The 21632-nt window shown below is 45.8% G+C and overlaps 3 protein-coding genes across 7 annotated transcripts; 1 reads left to right on the forward strand and 2 right to left on the reverse strand.

Moving 5' to 3' along the window:
* Nucleotides 1-3092: 3092 nt before the first annotated feature.
* LOC116423914 (uncharacterized) lies at nucleotides 3093-5261 on the reverse strand. The gene has a single exon (XM_031969667.1). The coding sequence runs from the start codon at nucleotides 5259-5261 to the stop codon at nucleotides 3093-3095; it is 2169 nt and encodes a 722-aa protein (XP_031825527.1).
* Nucleotides 5262-14677: 9416 nt separating this feature from the next.
* Nucleotides 14678-19594, forward strand: LOC116423915 (uncharacterized). The gene is made up of 3 exons (XM_031969668.2): nucleotides 14678-15073; nucleotides 15718-15757; nucleotides 16623-19594. Exons 1-3 carry the CDS (start codon nucleotides 15022-15024, stop codon nucleotides 17578-17580), a joined length of 1050 nt encoding a protein of 349 aa, XP_031825528.1. The 5' UTR covers nucleotides 14678-15021; the 3' UTR covers nucleotides 17581-19594.
* LOC116423916 (guanylate kinase) lies at nucleotides 17899-21388 on the reverse strand. 5 transcript variants are annotated; one of them, XM_031969670.2, is made up of 7 exons: nucleotides 21221-21372; nucleotides 20945-21014; nucleotides 20459-20537; nucleotides 20019-20286; nucleotides 19726-19949; nucleotides 19542-19652; nucleotides 17899-19465 (listed from the first exon to the last, which is right to left on the reverse strand). In XM_031969670.2, exons 3-6 carry the CDS (start codon nucleotides 20493-20495, stop codon nucleotides 19552-19554), a joined length of 630 nt encoding a protein of 209 aa, XP_031825530.1. In that variant the 5' UTR covers nucleotides 20496-20537; nucleotides 20945-21014; nucleotides 21221-21372; the 3' UTR covers nucleotides 17899-19465; nucleotides 19542-19551. The 5 variants fall into 5 exon arrangements, with proteins under 5 accessions (XP_031825530.1, XP_031825529.1, XP_031825533.1 ...); XM_031969669.2 differs by lacking the exon at nucleotides 20945-21014 and having other exon boundaries at nucleotides 21221-21386; XM_031969673.2 differs by lacking the exon at nucleotides 20459-20537 and having other exon boundaries at nucleotides 21221-21371.
* Between the last annotated feature and the right edge of the window lie 244 nt (nucleotides 21389-21632).

The raw sequence follows: 21632 nt of genomic DNA on the forward strand, positions 1-21632 counted from the left end.
AATTAACCCCTTGCTGTATTATTTACTTTTGCTACTAAGCTCGTGCAAAATGTTTCTATCAGCAGTTTAGAAAAAACGCAAAGAAATCGTCCACTGCACTTCACGTAGAAATTTTCTTTCAAGATAATATATCGATAATAACAAAATAGCTTTTTGCTTCGATCCATGCGCGTCTCACTCGTCATTGTACGGCAAGGGGTTAACCGGAACGCAACCCTCTCTTCGATGACTATGTTTTTCGTCCAGAGTACTCCCGGATTTTTCGCGAATCTACGAAAATCTCGGCAATCAAAGGGCTCGTGAATTCCAGAGTGCAGTGTAGGGTACTCGGTAGTGCCAGATACAATGGAACAACTATCTTGGAACGCGGCGTTCCGGCGCAGCGCGCATTCCAAGCGCGAAAGGCTGAAATGTTTTCGAGGAAAACGTTGGAAATGAGAGACGAGCGCCGCAGTGATTCACGGCGAGGACGATTGAAGAGCTCCCGGGAGCCGAGTTCCCGTTTCGGCGGGGGTGATTTGGTTACTTAGAGGGGAACGATTTGTTCAAACGGATTCCGGCCGGCGTTTCGCGGAACAATGGAGGTGAATGATAGAGGAGCACTTCCGCAACATCGGCGTAGCTACAACTTAATTGTACTCACGAGGAGCGCCGGGCGCGGGAGGGACGAAGCACGTGTCTCGAATTTTCGATCGCCCGGGGCGAGATTACCTCCGGGCACGAGGCGATCCCCCGCGTTTCTTAATTAAATAGTTTAACATCGCGCTGTAATCGCGGATCCGGTTCCCCATCGTTATTAGCCACTTGATGCGCGGTTCCGCGACACGCGCGGGCACGAACGATTTACGACGGAATACTTTTCTCGGGAAATATTCATTATTTTCTGGTGAAACATCGATGGTATTTTTTACTAACGTAAAGAAATACCTTGCATAAACTCAGTGACAGAGCTATTTCATTTCGATGTTCCATGCGTTGATATATTGTAGACAGTTTAATATTGAATTTCAGATTTTATCATCTTCTTGGGTCAAATCAAATCGACTGAAAGGCCTCTCGAGTGCAAAGGGTTAAACTATGCTGATTCATTTACATTCAAGTTTATTCTTTCTGTGCAAACGAGATTTCGTTGGGAGAAATTGAGTAATTTTCTATTGAAAATGAATAATGGTTGACAAAGTTGAACTAGAAAATTTGCATCGAGCAATGGTTTTTCAATGGTTCCAATGATGTTCTCAGAAGCTGGAATTCGCATAAAAATCTGCGATCTACTATGTGATCGATACTAGTTTCAGTGTTTCTAGCGTTCAAGAGTGTGTCTTGGGAACCCTCGCTCTGCGTGATAACAGACGCGTCACAAACAGGTTCCCCCTTATCCGGGAACACGGTTGACGTACCATTAATTACCAGTTTCATTATGTGGAACGCTTGTAACTTATTGCGGGCATTATGCAAACCCGGCTATACGGGATCATGAATTTCACACGTCGTCAGCCGTCAGCATCGGCGCATAAATTATCAGCGCCGGTTTATCGTCGGCCATCGTGAGCCGACGGGACAGGTCGGAAGGTCGAACAATGATGAATTATTCGAGGCGACAGGCGAAACGATGCTTAACACCGAACCGCGACGCGACGGAGTGAACAATTCGCGTTCGAATGAAACAATTCGCATCGGAACTTAACGCGATCGCGACTAACGTTCGTTTCAGTAGAGATCCTCGTGAGCGTATTTCATCGATCGCAACCGATTTCTTAAAGTGGCATTACACTCTTCCGAGTACTTACTTCTTCGACATTCCAACGAAATTCACGTTCGGCGCGTCAACGCGAGAATTAATGTTCGAGCCTGTACAAAAACTCGCTTGAATTCCGATGACACGGCAGTCGCTGTTAACGATAAACATAAAAAAAGCGGACAGGAGCGTGTTCCAACGAGTCACAGTTGCGCTGCGAAGATAAAACGGAGGGTGGGCGTCGCGTCGATAGGAACGATAAACAGCTGTTCCGTTCTCAAAGCGAGGAACGAACGTTGTCCGCTCGGTTGAGGTGGAAGAGACGAGAGAAACGGATAAAGGAATATTAATTGTATTTCGTATAAATCGGAAACATCGAAGTGAGCCAAATACGCGTAGAAATGAAGCGCTCGTTCCCAACGAGGAACAGTCGAAGTTTGAGGGAACTTCCCGGACCCGAAACGTAATTACTGTTTCGCCGGATAATTATCGGGAAGTTTCGCACTCGCGGAATAAAGTGGCCGAGCGACTGCCCGGCAGATCGATTCGCCTACCCAAGAAATCTACGCATAGTTTGTGCGATGAGAAACACGTTCCACGTAATTTACGTTAACATACAATGCGTTTGTATTCGTTTCACTTTCATAAACGGAAGGTTAAATGGAAGTTCAAGAAGAATCGTTCTGTAAGTTCAATCGGGGTTCAAACGGAAACATTCGAGCGACATTAAAGAAACTTCTATCGATTCTGTGGCCGACGACGCTAAATCCGCAGGTAAAATTCAAAACCAGCTATCGCGAACCCGAGAACGAGGAAATAACCATCGAATAATGCGCAACGTTTGACGGACCGTAAAAAGATTTTATTTCGCGGCGGAGAGTGCCGCGACGCCACGTGCTCGGCCACCATTTTGAATGTCGACCGTAACTGCGAAATCGGCGGCTCTCGGCGCTACTGTAACGGAATCCTCGATCTTTTACGGCAACAGTAAAATATTTCACTTTATAGCGAAGGGAATATCCCCCGTTATCCTCCGGCGGCGATTCCTCGGCCGAAAACACGCTTCGCGAAGCACGGGATCGGGTTCTTTATCCAGCCGAGTACGCTTTACGGACGAATATGAACGCGGAAACTGTCGAACCGGCGAGTAACAGCGATAATGTCAGCAAATAATCGTGGAGAATCAAAGTGAGTTCTTTTCTTGAGAAACCTGCTTTGAGAAGCGGAAGATTATTCGGCTTATTCGGCTGAAGTACCTAGATTTCCAAGCATTGAAATATGAACTCGGAAGCCTTCGAATTAGCAATTAGAAGTCACCAATCAGCAAACAGCAATCAGGCCCAATCTCCGGTCCATCCTACTCCATTTTAGCTCTGGCTTTCCTAACGGTGTACACCTCGCCGAGGAAGATAAGCGCGGAGATCGTCAAGCCGACGAGCAACAGCGCGAAGGTCAGCGTATAGTGGTCCATGGTCAGAGTGATCTTCCTCTCCTCGTTCTTCGCTGTCCGCCTCATCTTCCTGACCCTCAGCGTGTACGTCATGTTCTGGAACCAGAAGACAGGCAGCCCGCCCTCGTTCAGCCTGAGCAAAAGCGAGTTCACCCTCTCCGCGTACGGCGAGTTGGCCCGCAGCACGTAAGCCGCCCTGTAGTTCATAGGGCACTCGTCGACGACGTAGATCAGCGGATTCCCGTCCTTGTCGTAATACGCGTAATCGCCGAGCAGCATCGTGTAGTACCTGGTGATCGCGATCTTGTCCTTGAAGGCGACCAGATCCTTGGTCGGCGTCCGCGTGTTGATCACGCGGATCATCCTGCCGAACTTCTCGCCCGTCGGCGTGTCGTCCAGGAAGGTTGTCTTCAAGTTCGCGTACTTGGTGATCAGCGTTTTCCCCGAGTCCATCACGTCCTCGATGGTGCGCAGCTGGGGATAGTGGAAGGGCTTGCTCAGGCTGGACACCAGACAGCTCTGGTAGACGCCGTTCACGATCAGCCCGAAAAAGAGGGTGCCGACCAGCAGGGACCTTTGTGCCGGCGTGTCGCCGCGTTGCGACGGGTAGCAGAGAAGCTCGGCGAAGTGGAACAGCTTCAAAAGATACCGCGGCACTTCCGGTGGATCTGCTCGGGAATTCGGGATCCTGTTCAATGACTCGAAGCGTCCTCTCGGCTGCCCGTACAACGATCCGCGGCTGTCGAGAGATCGATCGATTCCACCTGGATCCATCGAAGACCCTTTCAATCGCCTCGCCGGAGTTCCTTCGTTGTTTCCGGTGTGAGATTCCTCGTTCGTCGACCCCGTCCGTTGAAACCTACGGTTAACGTATTTCAACAGACACCACAGCAGCGTGATCGAGACGTTGTACACCATGAGCAGCGCCCATAACTCCTCCTCGAACGGCAGGAAAGGCATGTAGGCTTTGGGCACCAGCCCGGAGTCCGGCGAGATGAAGCACAGCTTGTCCTCGTACATGGAGCTAGTGAACTGGAACTCGGCGTGGCTGGTGTACAGCTTGACGAAGAAGCCGGTGATCACTATCTCGACGTGCCCGGCTTCGATCTCCCGCAGGGACTTGTCGAACGGGTCTTCCCGCCTGAAGTCGAGTTTCTTCATCAGAGTCAGCCGGAACTTGCAGTTCAGCGCTTTCTCCAGGGCATAGACCACGTTCCCGTCTACTTTGGTCAATACCAGCCTCTGCTGATCGTCGTACATGAACCCCATCAGCAACGACTCGAACACGATCACGTTCAGTGGGTAGTGGTTCAGGTTTCCGAAGGTTTCGAACAGTCGCGTGTCTTTCTGCAGGGGATCGACAGCGGCAACCGTGGACGCTGTTAAACTAGTATTGTCTGCACAGCTTTCTGAACAAGCGCTGTCTTCGTGTAGCCTTTTGTAGCCTTTGACAGCGTTCTGCAAGCACAGCTTCCGAATCTCACCGAAGTCGCCCGCGCGAACCTCGAACGGCGCGAACCTGATCAAACACCCGAAATCGTCTTGGGCCGGAATGACCACTGCTCTGTACACTTTGTTCCTCTTCCACAGCTTCTTCAAGGCGTTCCGCCAATGTCCGGAGACCTTCTTGCTCGTGACGAAGATCAGGTACTGATTTCCGGGCTTCCAAAGCCTGGGCTGCCAGTAGATGAAGATGTACAGGCTGTAGACGTCGTTCACGACGATGATCCAGGTGAGCCTCGCTCGATCCATCCACCTCGGGCTCCGCGACAGTTCTCTGGACCTTATCTTGTAGGCTTCGATCGAGTTCTCGCCGATGTAGCGCAGCAGAATATCCACGAAGCTCGAACGGAACTCCGGCAGGATCACGGACAACGTTAGAGGACGGAACTCCGGGGACTCGGCGATGAAATTCAAGATCGTCTTCAAATTCCCGATCTCCTGCGCGGAGAAAGGACTCCTGATCCCCGAGCAGCGCAATCCGCAGTACACAGAGGTCGTCCCCTGTGACGCTGGTGGACGCGCGAGCAGGATCGCGACGCAAAAGAGCATCGAGCGCGTTGACAAGGAACTCATCGTCGGCTGTGTTTCCGGTGATCTGAATCCCCATAGATCCGCCTGATCGATATTCACGTCGTTCCACGAGATTTCAGGACTGCAAACATCGTTCCGTAGGAGAACTCGTTCGATGAAGGAAAGACTAATTTATCGTCTGCCGATTCCCTTCGCCGCTGTCCCGCGCCGCAGCGACAAGATGGCGGATGGCGGACCAGAGCCGAGGCTCCGACGGCGTCCGATTGTCTCTCAGAGAAGTTGTCAGCGCGGCGTCGCGCGTATAAATATTCAGGCGACGGTTTCGCCGGAAGCCTATAAAGATAAAAAAGCCATCAGATCGGAATCTAAGGGGGAGGATCGCTAATTTCCCGAGTCTGCAGGGCTAATCGGGCCGAATCGATGGGGAGACGGCTCCTGACACGGAACACTCGTAAATCAACTCGGTTCGACGGTTCCCGTCGCGATAAAACGAGGTTGCGCCCTTTCATTCCGCCGCGAGGCATGTGTAAGAAACGAACTGCGAATGCACTGCTACGGGTGTCCGATGCAAAGACGCGTGTTTCTTATTGCACCGCTGCGATTCAACCTTTCGTCGACTAGAACTTCTCACACGTATTCGAGACACTGGAAAAAAACAGCGCATACCGGTCTGTCGTTACCGGAATAATTAAACTACTCCTTCGAAGCTCTCGATTTTATACGTCGAATCCTGGAATCGTTCCAGTAACGTTCGATCTCAAAGGGTTAACCGCTCGCTCAGATAAATCGTGACGTTTGAAACGAATGGCTTGGGATGACAGCGATGTAACTTATATCCCTGACCTCTCGAGGAAGAGAGCCCCCGCGAAATGCAATTTCGAAATGTAATATTGGTGAAACGTAATATTATGAAATGTAATGCTGCAACGCAATATTGTGAAATTTAATATCGTGACGTAATGCGATACCGGTGTAATGGTAATATTTTAATGATACCTGCACTTGTAATATTATAATTCAACATTCCCGTGCAACGTTGCTAATAACATTATCATTAGCGACAATCAGTATTCGATTTCAGCCATTGAGGAAACTTCGTAACATCCCCGTGATGTAAGAAACATAACCACCATATGTTTAGCTATATACTTTACAGTCTGAAGCAATTTCGTTTGTGTCATTCATACTTTTTAAGGTATCGCCCAGAAAACTGGTGTGTGACCACACAGTGTATCGCGTCGCGGGACTTTCTCAGCGTTTCCAGCTTCCAGGAAGAAAAACCGACGAAACGACCCAACCCCATTTTGCCCCCGACAAAGTTGCCCTCGGCAAGTCACACGACTCGTTCGTTCGTCGCGGAACAACCATCTCCAGCGGAAACCGCGCATAAAACTGAACGATGACTCCGCGAAACTCGGAAGAATGAAATCGTTACCTTTGACGCGCTCGAAGGTTTCCCGGAAGCCGGGCTTCCTCTGTTTCCCTTGTGCTTTGTACCGTCGGCGAGTCACGTGTGTGATACTAAGCAACGCTACGGGGAAACCGAGAATTTCAATGGAATTCAATAGCGCGTTTATTTTCCGGTTTACTTAACAACGTTCTCGTCCCGGCTCGGCTGAAATTGTGTTCTTCGTTCACCGTGCCTCGGCCCGCAATTAGCGGACCTTGGAATTTATGCAGATTCACGGCTAAAGAGACAAAATTGAGGGAGCGCGCGCAGCCGAGGGAAAATTCTGGAGTCCGCGTCGGTTGTTTCTGTGAACGGGAAATGAGACGGACGAGGGGTTCTAATTATTTCTAACGAGAATTCAATTTCGCGGAACGCGAACGGTCTTCATTTCGGCGAAAACGCGCGAATATTTTAACGCTCGCCGCGAGGCGCGCGAGAATTCGAAGGGAGGAGCACTCCAGTGAACTCGGTTGTTTCGATACTGAAGATGACTACGGACTTCCATTAAAGAGGAGCTCAAGGCGAGCAACATTTTCGACGAAGATTAATACGGCCAGTAATTAGACTAAGTGGACCAGTAGATTAGCGGGCTAACGAGGTCTGATGGAACACTTGATTAAGGAAAGAAATTACTCGATGAAAATGTGAGTTCAGAAGTGCAGCGTGTATTGATCGGGATATCGCGGCGGATTAAATGGATTCCAATTGAACGTATCGCGATCGTATCAACTAAATGTCAACGCCGCTCTGTCTGAGATTAATTCCGCTGAATCATATTAAATGCTAGCACATGTTATTGAAACTCGCGACGGATTGTATAAAATTGAAATGGGTAATGCGAAAATGATAACGTACGTACAGAGAAAATCAATATTTAATTTTCAAATTAATCCATCCGCGTTGCGCGATCCTCGCTACTCGCAGAGATCTCTTGCATAAATCATTCAATAAGGTCGCAGCGATGCTTTTTTCGATATAAATGCAATTGCTTTAATGTGACGCACTATGTTATCCGACGCGTGTGCATCTGATATGCGGTGCAAACATTTAACTACGGTAAGTTCTTCGTTGCAGCCGACTTCTTCATTGCGCGGATCAATCTCTCGTCAAAGCGAACATCTCATCTATTACATAGCTCGATTCGCAATACTCCAATTTACCCATCTCTGTATAATCCACAACAAACTGCCAAAGTTCATATCTCCGCCATTAATGAGCAATCAAACCGATAATCAAATAATATCAACGAAAACATGACAGTTTACCGTTCTAGGGTCGAAGACAGACGAACGACACTGCCCAGAAGTTACCTCGCAACGCGAAGAGTTAGCGAAATTTCGTCGGGTTCGTTTCCCGGATGTCTCACCTTCGTTTCCGTCGAGCGTTCAGCGTCGCGCGAGAAACTGCCGTCCAACTGCCACCGGATCTTCCGTCTCTCTGGTTAAGCTTCCTCCAGGAAGCCGAAAGCCGGGGTTTTGCGTCGGTTTCGCGTCGGTTTTCCGTGTCCTCCGCGTTTGCCCCGAGCAAATCGAGGAAACGTTTACATGACAATTGCGGGCTCCTCCATGTCAGTCGCGTGACAGGTCATTAAGTCGAGGATTGTTGCTTTCGGACGTTGCCGGACAATTGCGCGCAGAAACGAGCCGGTCTGCTCGTTCCGTCCCCTAATTCCTATGACGCACTCGGCTAACCTCTCGTTTCCGCCCCTCATATCTCGCCCTCTGTTTTTCTTTCACCTTCGCTAATGTTGCTTCTATAGATACTCCTCGGCGAAATGTCGTTTTTCCGCGGGGGACTGGGTAAACTTGAAAATTATCCTCCTTTTATTTATTTTTATTCGTCGCTCGTAGTTTAGAACGTTCGCCGAGTTGTTCTCTTTATGTTCTTTCCTCGAATTTCCCACCATTCGCTGAATTCTTCTTTCTATAAAGCAACTTGAATGTTTCGGTGTTTCTTTATATTTTTCTGTAGTTGATCAGCTTCGTTGAATTGCTCTTTTTCTGAAGAAACTTCAATAATCTTGAAAACTTACGAAGGTTCCTTAAAACGCGCGAAACTCTCGCGAAAAGAATGAAATTATACGTGAATCTTCTAAATACTGAGGAAGAATGAAACTCATCTTCACCGCTCGAACCGTTCAACTGTTTATTAACAACTTTATATTCCAATTACGAAAGCTCGTCACTAACGTAACGACGTTCGTCCTCAAAGGATAATTAGAGTTCGCAAACGTTTCCTCAACTCCATATCGCGCACTTCAATTAGCGGAAACGTGATAAATATTCTCGCAACTCCGACTACATTATTGTGCCGGTCCGCGTGATTGTAATAATTGTATTTATAATTCACATTATTTATAATTAAACGTGCACCGCCGTGCGCGCTGCCAGCGACACGGATGTCACTTTATTCGTTTAGCCAACACCAGAACGCCGCGTTTTCGTTCCGTAAAATTCTGCAGTCGCTTTTACCGGCGGTTAATTAATAACTTTTCGCGCAGCGAACGATCCGCTCGCGATCCCGATTTTAATTGAGGGTCACGATGACATACGTAACGTTAATTAAATCTGATTTATCGTACGAACGTCCAAGTCGCTCTCGCCGCATCAATGGCGTCTTCGTGCGGCGATCGAGTGAAACAGGATCAAGGAGTCGAGCGAACGATTAAAAATTCGAAACGGAAGTAAAGGAATCTTCCGAAGTGCGATTCGAACCGAAAGTCTCCGTTATTTCCAATTTATCGCTGCTGGGGGCCGAATGTTCATGCGAATTCCAATTTTTCAAGCACTGCTTACTCCAAATTTCTGCAGTTAAATCGCCGGTATCCCCGAAAAAAATCAATTTCCCGGCTAAAACGCGGCAAAAGATCACGCGGAGCGGAATTTCGATCGCAATTCCATGAAGCGGGCTCTGGTATCGGTGCCGGCATCGATGACCGTGTCATCGTTCATTAAATTTTCACCGACACGGCCGCCGCGTGGTGTTGTTCCCGTCAGGACATGTCCATTTCCCGGGATTCCCGGGTCCCATTGTCGCCGACACGATCGCGATAATCGGGCGATCGGAATTCCATGTCCGATGATCGAGCCCTGGGGTCACAGGGTCGACGAGAGGCGATCAGGCAGTTGGTTTTGATCTGGTGAAGCGAAGCTTCTCTTAAATCAATTTTGTTCGATTAATATAAACTTCTAACCGAGGTGAAAACAAATTAATAAACCGTGTCCGGGGAGAACATACTTTTAACCGAAATCAATTCGTACGCTCCGAGGATTGTCAACGTTTGAAACTGTCATAACTTCGTGGAAAGAGATCGTACGACGATGTTCTTGGGCTCGTTGCAAAGCGAGAGAATTCTACTGTTACAACCCTGAGTTCTAAGTTCGCATCTCTTCCAGAGATTTTTACATCGCGTGACAAGTAGACAAATGTCGGTACTTTTCGTCTTTTAAATGATGAAAGGTCAAACTTTTCTGAGAACGTTAACAAATCTTACGTGTAACCGAATTCGCCGTGAAATTGGAGGTTACAGCGACAACTTTACAACGACACCCTAATACATGCCGTGCGATTCTGTTTCGATACGTTATTCACAAAGATAGAACTCTCCCGCTGTTCGGAATAATGTACCTTTAGGCGCATCCATGATGCAGGCGTCGGATTGCGTTTGTATTATTGGCATTGCAGTCGAGTATGATTCGTCGGATAATTCGCTTAGAAAGTTTGGAGGATGGAGCTGTAGCTAGGTAAAGTCTAGTTGTACTCGCGTGCTACGAGTTGCATCGCGACGAAATTTATAAGAGGTCGTAACGGAACGTGAGGGAGTTTATTGTGAATAAAGAGGATTTCGTTCGTTCGCCATCTTTAATTCCCGAAGGAGAAGTTGTTGAGTTGCATCTGTTAAATGGTAATTGACTTATAGAGTTGGGATAATAGGATTTGTATACAAATGAAGTTCGACCTCGAATCGAACTGTAATGGAACTTGTAAAGAAAGATCATAATGGAATGCGATAAAGTTCATCGGGAAAGATCAATTATTTTGTTACCTTGATATTATTCTTTTCCATATTGCGATGAAGAAAATATTAATTTAGAAAATATATTAGATGCATAAAATTGTGCGTTCGTGTCTGTCCATCACATGAAGTTTCCACTTGTAAGAAAAGAAGCAACGCGTCGAAAGGTGCTGAAGTTTCACCTTCATTTTGCATGCGAAATACCCTTCTGCCGGTTGCACCAGTTATTCCGACATCCCATCGTTCGTGAAGTTAGATTTTGAGTCCCAGTTCATCCTCGAAACAAGAGAAACTAGACACCGAATGTTCCTTTGTCGTTATCTGTTGAGTAAACTTGAGAACTGCATTAAACGAGTCGACTATTGTGCGCTGCGTTCGTCTAAAGAATTGTTTAATTTAATGAGCTATTCAAATATACTATACGCTGCATTTACCTAAATAATAACATAATTATGTCACCCATTCAAACGTGAGAACGAAGCTTCCAGGTATCTGGCCACAGACACTTTGAATAAATTTCCACGTATTTCCTACCTCGACGAGATAGCGTCGCTTACGCAATTGTCCAGGGGATCGCTATTCAAAGAAGCATTTGATTTGTTCGATCCGGATTTCCACACCCCTCCAAGTGTCATCGACGAATCGCCGGTGCAACGTTTCAAAGTTCAGTGCGACGCTAAAAAAAATTACTAAAATCGCCCAATGTTTTCAATTCTCGTTAAAATTGTCAAGCATTTCCAATTGTCTCGTCATAATTCTCAAATACTTTCAATTCTCTCATTAAAATTCTCAAATACCTTCAATTCTCTCATCATAATTCTCAAATATCTTCAATTCTCTCATCATAATTCTCAAATACTTTCAATTCTCTCATTAAAGTTCTCAAATACCTTCAATTCTCTCATTAAAATTCTCAAATATTTTAAATTCTCTCATCATAATTCTCAAATACTTCAAAGTCTCTCATTAAAGTTCTCAAGCACTTCAAATTCTCTCATTAAAATTCTCAAATACTTTAAATTCTCATTAAAATTCTAAATATTTCCGGGTTCGAGCAATCTGAACCGCAGAGCCGTCGCAATTACTGTAACAGGCGCAATTATCGTAATAGGAATGTAGGAATTACCCTATCGGAAATGTATTATTTTCCTTTCATTCGAAAGCGGAGAGAACTTCCCGGTAGACCTAATATTTCCCTCGGCATTCCCGCTGAACAGTTACATACTTCGAACCGGGGACACCGGAGTGGCAGCGAGCATTTCATCGTGCCCGCGATTCGGTACGATCCACTCGAGGAAGCTAACCGAGAGGAAAGCGCTGATCGATAGAACCCTGAGGAAACTCTCGCTGAAGCGACGCATACAAAATGTATTTTTGCATGAGCCACTCCGCGGCTGTCGGCGGACGCGAAGTGCATTCGTATAATCCGTCCGTTGCAATTAATGGAACAGGCGAATGAATATTTAGCGAGGCGGGTACTCAGGACGGCTGTCGATTATTAAAATAATACGGAGAAACGCGAAAATGTTCGGGAAAATCGGAAACTCTACCGAACGCTCGCCAATCGCGAACCAGGGAAACATTGAATCGGTAAACAGGAACAATGTTTGGCACCGGAAATGTTTCGTCGCACTTTCCGCGATGCTTTATCTGTACAATGTTGATCGTAGAGCTTTCAACTAAATTACTACACATCAAATGATATTATATTATTCTCAATTAAGTGTTATAACATACCAAATACCATGTTACAGTGAATGAAACTATGTTCAAGTGAAATATCGCGCGTTGCTTTCATTTTCGCGAAATACTTGGCGAATATTGGTTATCCAAGGAAAAGGATAAACCGCCACACTCGTGACTGGTACACGTGTTTATGGAAAAAGGCAATTCGGAAATCGCCAAGAATTTCGAGGGTAATTTCGGAGAATTCCGCGCTGTTTTACATTGCGGTCGACACGGTATACCGCAATACGAGTCCCGCGGATTCCTCTGTGGCCGTTGCTTTCGACGACGTCGACGCTGCGGCTCCGAAAGTAGCAAAGTTGCCAAAGGGCTTCGGTATACGTTGCGTACTCGACTCTTGTGTGTGACTGGGCAGCTCCCGTCCTATATTCCGGCGTGTCTCGCCTGGAATTACTCGCGGATTTTTACGTCATAGTAGCAGGAACGCCATCTTAATCCTTTGGGACCCAAATGAAAACCTCTGGAAGAAGTACATTGATTACGAGCACAATACAGGTCACCCGACGTATCATTTTCGACAGAAATAGATACTTTTATAAAAAATCGCGATTAATCCACTGGTTCGTATTTCATCGATATTGATTTTCTTGTTTCAAAGAACTGTGCGAAGATGTTTTCGTAGTCTCCGAGGCTCTAGGATCCTCAAGATCCCATTTAAATCCAAAACACCGGGCGAAGATCTCTTCACAGTCTCCGAGGCTTTAGGATTCGCAGGACTTTGAATGCAAGAGACACTGCGAGGACCTTCCTGTGATTCCCAGACCTTAGATCCGAAATACCAGAATTCCTCTACAAGTGCCGCAGCCACTAGAATCCGGAGGACCTCGTAAAGACGCCCTCAGCGCCCATAAAACCCTTCTCGAGCCCAGAAGATTTCCCAGGAAATTCAATTCTCATTCGCCGTCCTGCCACGCCCGCTACGACGAAAGCATTGAAACGAGATCGAATGTATAAATTCGAAATGAGAGTCTGAACGAGAAACTATGTGCACAGGACGGAACTTATTTTCCGATAATCTAACCGCTTTAAACGCGTGAAACATACGCTCACTGGGGGATGAGCGAAAATTAACGAGGGAGTTTACGCTGAATTTTACCAACATTATTCGGCAAACGTTCGTTTCGATTGACACGGATTACGCGAATATACATGGAATTATCCATTTTGAAACCTATAATTTCGGAGATCTATACGAACGGATATCGATGCATCGATGTATATGCTGAATAAAATGTTCGTGAACCTAGTGTCGCGAACCTAGCGTCGACCGATCGTTGCGGCGCACAAACGGAGCTCTTCTCCGCGCTGGAATCCCGTGTTTTACTTTCGTGTTCGTTCAGAAGAGTGTCCTTCATAGGAATAACGCGTTAAATTCGATGAAAACGGGTTCGTTGCGGTGGAATATCGCGGATTCCGTTCGGTTTGCGGCGAGGAGGCGGCGGAATTTGTCAGCGGCAGGTCGCGCGTTTAAATAATATTCCGGCGCAGTGTGCCGCTTCTGCGCGCGTCACTCTGTTCCCGGTTGGAAGCGAGATTTGATTTGTATCCGGTGGATAGCGGCGTGAAGAAAAAAGGTGAAGCACGACGGCAACAACGGTAACCGGAGCGGGAGCGAACGAGAAACGAGCGACGAGACTCCGTCGAGCAATCGAGTTACCGGTGCGCGGGCGCGTTTATAATAAGCCGTCAGTTTAATAAATAAATTATATTCCCGTAGCGTACGTAATTTTCATCGAGCCCACTTTGCGCCGCTCGCGCTGCGTACAGGGAAATAACGCATACAACATTAGAATCGAGCGGAAACGAACGGTTACAAAGAGGCGGCGCGTAAGTGAACGAGCAACTATTAAATCCCAGTTTCCCTCCGTTTGCAGAATATTCGAGTGCCCCGGCGCAACGGACAGTCGAACGAATCGAACTTTTAACTAAATTTCACGGGAATATTAAACGAACGGCCGTTCGGCAAATAACGGCGATATGAAAATCTCGGCCGACTGTAAACTCATTACGGCGATATTTGAACTTTGACACTGGAACTGCCGGATAGATCAAAATGAACAATTCCTAAATTGTTCTTTCGCAATCATTGAAAAGATAATGGATCTTTCCGTAAGAAACTTCGAAAGAAATTGTTTTAGTAATACGTAGTAAGACTAATTCAATTTGCTCGGTAGTTGTGTTAAAACGCGGCGTTCCCGTTTGATTATTCCATAAACGAAGCTATCAGGTTTGCGCAGTAATTTTTTAATGAAGTAAAAACGTCCGACTCCGTTTCGACCGGAGCGTGTAAGTATTTATGTAAGTATATATTATGAATTGTGCGCCCCGATGGCGAACAATGCGGTGAATTAAAGATGGCGGGCCCCCGACGCGGCCGGCCGACAAGATGGCCGCTGTTAATCGCCGGGCCGGTTAATAATTCGCCCCTTGTATTCGCGAGACGCGTCGTAAGTTTTCCAGCGGCGGCTTTCTCTGCGCGAGAATTAGTCAGCGAGGCCCCGAAGGAAACGACGGTTTATTTTCGGGTGATCTGAAAATACGCGCACACGTCCCTCCCAGAGGCTCAGTTCTCGTCGCTCCGGGATAGGATCATGGCTCTTAAAGTGTGTCTGCTCGCCACGATAGCGATTACGGTTTTGATTGGTACGTACACTGACCTAACCCGAATCTCATCTGCACTCCCTGCTTCGTTATTCTTTCGTAACACCTCTTTCTTCGTTATTCTTTTATTCATTACTCAGCTACTGCTCTATATCGCGAGAGAATGAAATTAGGGGATAAATATGTGCTACATCGACTGTGGCTTGACTATATTAAGTATAAGTGCACTCTGAGTGTTAAGAATTTATACTATAAATAAACAATATTTAACAGTAGCGTGACTAACGGAAGATAGAACTTAAAGTTAAGATAGGGACTGCGTTTAGGAAAGAAATCATCTAAACCGGAAGATTGTAGCGAAGAGAATATCTTAAGAGATCTATTTTTATAATCTTTGCAAGCGATTGTTAGTAAATCAGTCTAGTTGCCGGGTGATTTTAATGTTAACACGGTACGCCATCGTAATTCAAAGTCGATTTTCGAGGACAATTAGCGTCACTGTGAATTCTCGAATTTCGTAAACAAACTCAGTCGTTTGACGATTGTTCGTGGCACAAATGTCTGTTTGCCCGCTTCAATTTAGAATGTAACCCCAAACTGTTGCTCAGCAGCGCACGCACACCTAACCGTCCCAAATTCCCCGGTTCCTCGCCTCGGTTAATTAATCGTGTTTTCCTTTCTGCTAGGAATATCATCCGTCTACGCTTGGAACCCCGAGGTACACCGGTACGTATTTAACGTTCGCCTCTCTGTGGCCGCGTAGCGACGCGATCGTTTTTAGAGGAGCTGAAACGCGAGGACGAAATATCCTCGGGGAATTAAGAAATTAATGCAACCCGGCGGCTCTTGCAATATCGTTGGAAGAACAGAAAATAGCCCCGCGAACTCCAGGAACCTCCGTTCGACTCCCAAAGAAGTTCGCGCAGTTTCCTTTCGGCCGGTAGCAATATCCAGAGCAGAAAATTGTTTCAACGCCGAGGAAGAATGAAAGACGAACGAAAGTACGGCGGACGTGATGAAATTTCATATCCCAGACCGTTCCGTCTTCGTACCGTTGGAACGCCCACGCTCGAGCAAAAACATCGGTAGCTAAATCGAATCGCGGTCCTTCGGAGTATTCGACACAACATCATATTCAGGCGAAAAACGGCAACCGAGTTTCGCTTGCTGAGCCGCGTCGAAGTCGGGACACGCGAAATTCCTGAAGAGTCGAAATAATTCGTTTCATAGAACAGCTAACGAACCCGCGCGTCCGAGAGTTAATCGACGAGCGCAGTAGTTAAAGAACGTTTCCGCTAAACAAGGGAGGATATTAAAGTACAATTTCACGAAAATTTCATAAAAGTGGAACTTCCGCGTAGCTTATAACCGTGCTAGGATCGAAATCCAGCGTTTCTAACAGTAATTATCCTGCGAACCATCCCGGTGGTTCCAGGCAATCCTCTAACAGCAAATCAACTCGAGATCGTAACAAGAAACAATCGTCCGTCCGAAAATCCAAGCTAATTTCACGCTGGTCTACAGGGATAATTGAATTCCGCATAGTTCCCGTAGCCCGCGCGGGTCGCATAATCCTTTAATTCTGTCGCAGCTACGAGAGCTACGACCTAGACAGAGGTCCCGTGTTCTACGAGGCCTATTATCCGGACAGCAGCGACGAGTCCCGCGGCAGTTACCCGGAGAAGCGGTTCTTCGACCGGGAGGCTGTCCTGGAGAAGACGTACCAGGTGCCGTCGCAGCGACTGGCGTACCCAGAGAGCGCCGTTCGACTGAGCGGCGCGTTGAACCAAGCGAGGGGTCCTCCGCAGGACGCCGGTTTCTCCGCGCAGGCCCAGAGCCAGCCTCTGGACATAAAGGAGATATCGAACCTGGCTAGACGCGCGATCTCCCGCGATCTGGAGAACTGGAACACGATCGAGAGTTACCTGGACCGCGCCAAGTACCAGGAGCCCTCCTATCGCCGCAGGATCGTCGTCCCGGAGGAGCGATACGGGATCGAGCGGTCAGCCCGAGGAATTGGGCCGGGCTTGTCGGACTCCTTCAAGGATGGACGTGACTTCAACCGCGACTTGTACGAGGAAATCCGGGAGGAACCGTTTCAGTCGGCTGATCAAAGGATGCCGGACGCGGCGAGAAGATTGGCTGCCCGCGATCTGGCGGGGAGAGACACTCTGACGAGCTTCGGGCCGATCCGATATCAAAACCAAGCTCCGCGGGAGCCGAGGCTCCCAGCGTCTCTGCTGAAAGATCCCTATCCACCCGAGAACATCTTCGCACCCAGACCCCAGGTGATCAACTATATCTTCTCGAAGAAACCGGTGGTGGCCGAGAACGAAGCGCAGAGCGCAGCTCCGAAGAAAGAGGCGACCGACGAGGCTGCTCCCAGGAACTACGGGGACAATCTCATCCAAGAGGAGATCGGGAAGCAAGAGGGGAAGCAGGACGTGAAGGTGACGTCCATCGAGGTCAGCGAGGTGCCCAGGCACAAGACCAGGCATCACCACGGCGAATGGCCGAAGCGCGATTACTCGAAGCGTCATCAGTCGTGAATTATCAGAGGACGTCGAGGCTCCGTGAATTTGATTGTCGGGCAACTGAAGGATATCGGCTGATGGAGGAATTGACGAGGATGCTTTCGTATTTGGCGTTATGGAATTACGGTGGTTCTGCGCTGATGTAGTCGGCGAGGTGGACGTTGATTGGGTTCTATTGAAATTGATTCCCGTTTGGTTCTTTCCTGCTTTTGTCCTTTCTACTTCGCCTTTGGAATATAAGTGGCTTAACCGTAAACGAACGTCTTTCTCGATCGAATTTTTGGGGACGTTTTGGAAGGCGCCGGAGTCTCGACGGTAAACCGTGAACAGTGATACGTTGTCTGAAATGTTTATTCAATGTATTATGCTACAACAATGGTACAATGTTCGCTAACAACGTGTACATATATGCATCGCTACGCTTTCTTCCTACTTCAACTTTCGTATTCATCGTCAATGAGATACACGATAAAACCGCACATGTATTAACAAGTAGTTAACCGCGTTTAGGAAAATATTTGGTTTCCGCGGGTGCTCGTAACAACACGTTTACGCGGGAACGCTCTTCCCCGCTTTTGAAACGAATATTCTTCGAAGGAATGTCCGTGCGATTCTCGTTCGCTTGTCGTTTATTTTATACTCGGATGAGACACCTATATTATCGACACGATAGAACTTATCAGTTAATGAGTTGGAACACAACTTCGTTTGGTGGATAGTCTCAGTTAGCTACATCTAGAATATTTATATTTAATTATCCGATTCTTCTTCCCTTCCTCCCCTCGCCCTTTGTGTTTCGGATATCTTTCGCCGTGATAATCGTTTCTCGTCGCGCGACAGCGAGAATTGGAATTAACACTCGTGCGCATACTTATTCACTGGGTATTAAATCGTTAAAACGTTCAACTAGGGTCTAGCGTCGTACTGCTGTTCAAACAGCCGCAAAGTCAACAAAGAACAACAAGACTCGCGGAAGAGAATAACATTTGAGTCGCTCGGAAGCCAATGCGGTGAATTCCGGAGAGCAGAAATCGAGGAAATAAATATATTGGCTTCTGAAATTATTATACAACACACTAAGACCTATACCGTGTCAGGTTTTCTTAGTTTTCATGCTTACGCAGCTGGGGGACACGTTCGTCGAAGATATTTACATACATACATACATATAACTAACGCTTTCACTCATCTTCGATCGCTCCGCACATGTAAAAATAAATTCTTTTCCCCCTTTGAGCTGGTCAACGAGCACGTAGCATGAAAAAAGACCTTCGAACGAACGGTAAAGTACATACGTCACTCTTACGTCGAAGACTGTACACTTAGAAAAATGAGAAGCAGCACGAAACGAAGTAAGTCAGGCAATTAGTATCAATTTAAAAGTCGAATTATTGTACTGTGTGTTTGTAGTCGTATAAAGTAAGAGTTTAATTTATACAGCTGCAAGATCAATATAATAATTTAACGAAGGTCTACGTTAATTTATGGACAACTATAGTTTTATGTAAAGTACTGTTCTAAAACGGACTATGTTCATATTCTATGTCTCCCAAATCTCCTCTGTTCATGGTTTTATTCGAAACCACACGAGTATCTAATTTCCGTTTTATAGGTGTGTATAGTTAAGTATCATTATGAAGTTTTATAATTTAATTTGGCGCGTACAAGACTTTAAGCATCTTGTATACACATATATTTACTCTTCAATATTAGAATCAACTTACTGTTGTATAAAATTATCTGCCTAAGTTCATTCACGAGTCCCTTTCTTCAGATATAAGTTCCTCTTTCAGCACATCATACAATTACTTATCGCTATAAGCCACGTAACGATATACAAAAATAATTATGATCTAAAGTTCAGTAAACGTACTCCTTTAGGAAACATTAATTCAACAGTCTGCAAGAATATTGAAGGTGCAAATATGAGTGATTCGAAATCATATAGTACATAGCATGCAAATCATGTACTGTACCTGCATCAGTTTATTGTTGTATCTCTGTATCAATAAACTCCTTTAATTTTTCATATGCCTTAGAGAAATTATCATTTACAATTACTATATTAAAATTACCAGGCTTCTCACCTGTAATTTTGATCAAGTCTGTTATGATTTTCTTGTTTCGTATCTTTACTGTAGATATTAAACGCATATATACCATATTCTATTTCTGCTTTTGCAGCAGACAATCTGTGCTGCAAAGACTCCTCCGTTTCAGTCTGCCTGTTTCTCAATCTTTTCTCAAGCTCATCCATGGATGGTGGCTTGACAAATACGTACAGAGGATTCAGAGAACTCTGCTTCACCTGCTTTACTCCTTGCATATCAATGTCTAATACACAGATTTTGCCTGCTCTTTGTACATCTTCCACCGCCTGTTTACTAAACACATTAGTATCTTGTTAATGAAATAGACACGACAAATAATGTTTAGCTATCATAAAAAGTTACCTAGTGCCATACAAGTTACCACTAAACGTGGCAGTCTCAAGGAACTCTCCCTGCTCTATCTGTTTCTCCATTTTCTCTTTACTTGTAAAGTAATAATGCTTTCCATCTTCCTCACCAGGCCTGGGTTTTCGAGTGGTATGAGAAACAGAGAAGCCATATTTGTCTGGATATTCTTCGAACAGCTTCTTTATGAACGTACTTTTCCCACTTCCCGATGGACCACACAAAACTAATGTACGTGGGCCTTTTTGGAGCATATTACAAACACCTAGAAATAATTGTCAGAACATGATAGATTTCTAATATAATCATCGGATCTGGAATACTATTGCATAGCCGAGTTGCGTAAAAAATGTTGAACAAAACTATAAATGCAAACGTAATAATACCTAAATCTACGTAACAATTAAATTTCATGTAACTGCAGAATCACTTCATACCTGTGGCAAGTGTTCTAAGAATGGAAAACGAAATCATACTTAAAAGAATAATATAATCTCATCTAAGAGTCCTCAGAAGCTATAAAAAACGAAAACGTTTAAACAGAGTTGATTGTGTACCGTAAAATGTTTTAAACTAGATTGTGGACAAAGACAATGTTAATGTTTTAGAAAGCGAACGTCCGTGTGGAATTTAGAGAGATGCACTAAAAAAGCGTTAAATTTCGTTCAACCTATCGCGAGGTGGATACGAATGCAATAATGCAGCAACAGAGAGAACAGCTGATTGAAATGCCGGAAATATCATAATTATGGAGAGACCAGCGTAAATACAAGCTCGCGATATCAAATGGACAGGCGATGAAGATATGAACGCCGGCGTCGAAACCGGCGGCTGTTATAGCGTGTCCGAACCCTTACAAGCCATGGGGGTGAAGTCGGATTGCAGGCCCTTCGTAATATTGATTTTTCAAGTGGAAAACATACCGCAAATCGCACAAACTCCGTTTCACAAGTGCTCACTGGACGGAAGAAGTGAGATCCTGGCATATTTAATCTATAAGATCCCGAAGCGATTCTATGGTTTGAATTACGACAAATCAACCTATCGCTCTATTTCATTATTCTTGAGATGTGGCACGAAGAAGAATTCGGTAAAACGATAGAACGACTTGGCTTCGCAGGAGACCACGCAACTACCCCCTTCGCAAACCTCCTGTCAGTCAGCAAGGGGAATTAACCAAATGATAAAAGTTATCTCACCTTTACAGAGGATTCAGGGATTAATGACAACCGCTAGAGATATATCAGATGTAAAGACGAAGAAAACCAAGAACGTCCGCGGTTGGAAAAGGAACAGCATGAAACACAGGCTACCACGTTTTCATTTGATATCAAGCGCATGCGCCTTCCACAGCCGCATTATGAATTAAAAACAGCTCCGGGTATTGCGCGCGTGACCGACAGAAATTCATATTTAGTTTTCAGATTATATAGTAGATACGTATATTTTCTTCGATACAAGTTTTCAACGTTTCAATTGAAATCTTATTTTTTTTTTATGTTGAAAGGTTATGTACGGTGGAATCGCGTTATCGGGAATAGGTTGAATATTGAGAAATTGGATTTTGATTTTGGTTTAACGAGAAATGCGGTTGATTTTTCTGTTTAACGA

This window comes from Nomia melanderi, chromosome 8 (genome assembly GCF_051020985.1).
Source record: "Nomia melanderi isolate GNS246 chromosome 8, iyNomMela1, whole genome shotgun sequence".
Taxonomy (NCBI): Eukaryota; Metazoa; Arthropoda; class Insecta; order Hymenoptera; family Halictidae; genus Nomia; species Nomia melanderi.

Excerpts from the sequence above, each read along its gene's own strand:
- LOC116423914 (XM_031969667.1), bottom strand. The coding sequence starts at position 5,261 with ATGAGTTCCTTGTCAACGCGCTCGATGCTCTTTTGCGTCGCGATCCTG.
- LOC116423915 (XM_031969668.2), top strand. The coding sequence starts at position 15,022 with ATGGCTCTTAAAGTGTGTCTGCTCGCCACGATAGCGATTACGGTTTTG. Across the intron at positions 15,074-15,717 it reads AGCGATTACGGTTTTGATTG|GAATATCATCCGTCTACGCT; the intron begins GTACGTACACTG and ends CCTTTCTGCTAG. Across the intron at positions 15,758-16,622 it reads TGGAACCCCGAGGTACACCG|CTACGAGAGCTACGACCTAG; the intron begins GTACGTATTTAA and ends ATTCTGTCGCAG.
- LOC116423916 (XM_031969669.2), bottom strand. The coding sequence starts at position 20,495 with ATGATTTCGTTTTCCATTCTTAGAACACTTGCCACAG. Across the intron at positions 19,950-20,018 it reads GGTAACTTGTATGGCACTAG|TAAACAGGCGGTGGAAGATG; the intron begins GTAACTTTTTAT and ends TAATGTGTTTAG. Across the intron at positions 19,653-19,725 it reads AAAAGCAGAAATAGAATATG|GTGAGAAGCCTGGTAATTTT; the intron begins GTATATATGCGT and ends TCAAAATTACAG.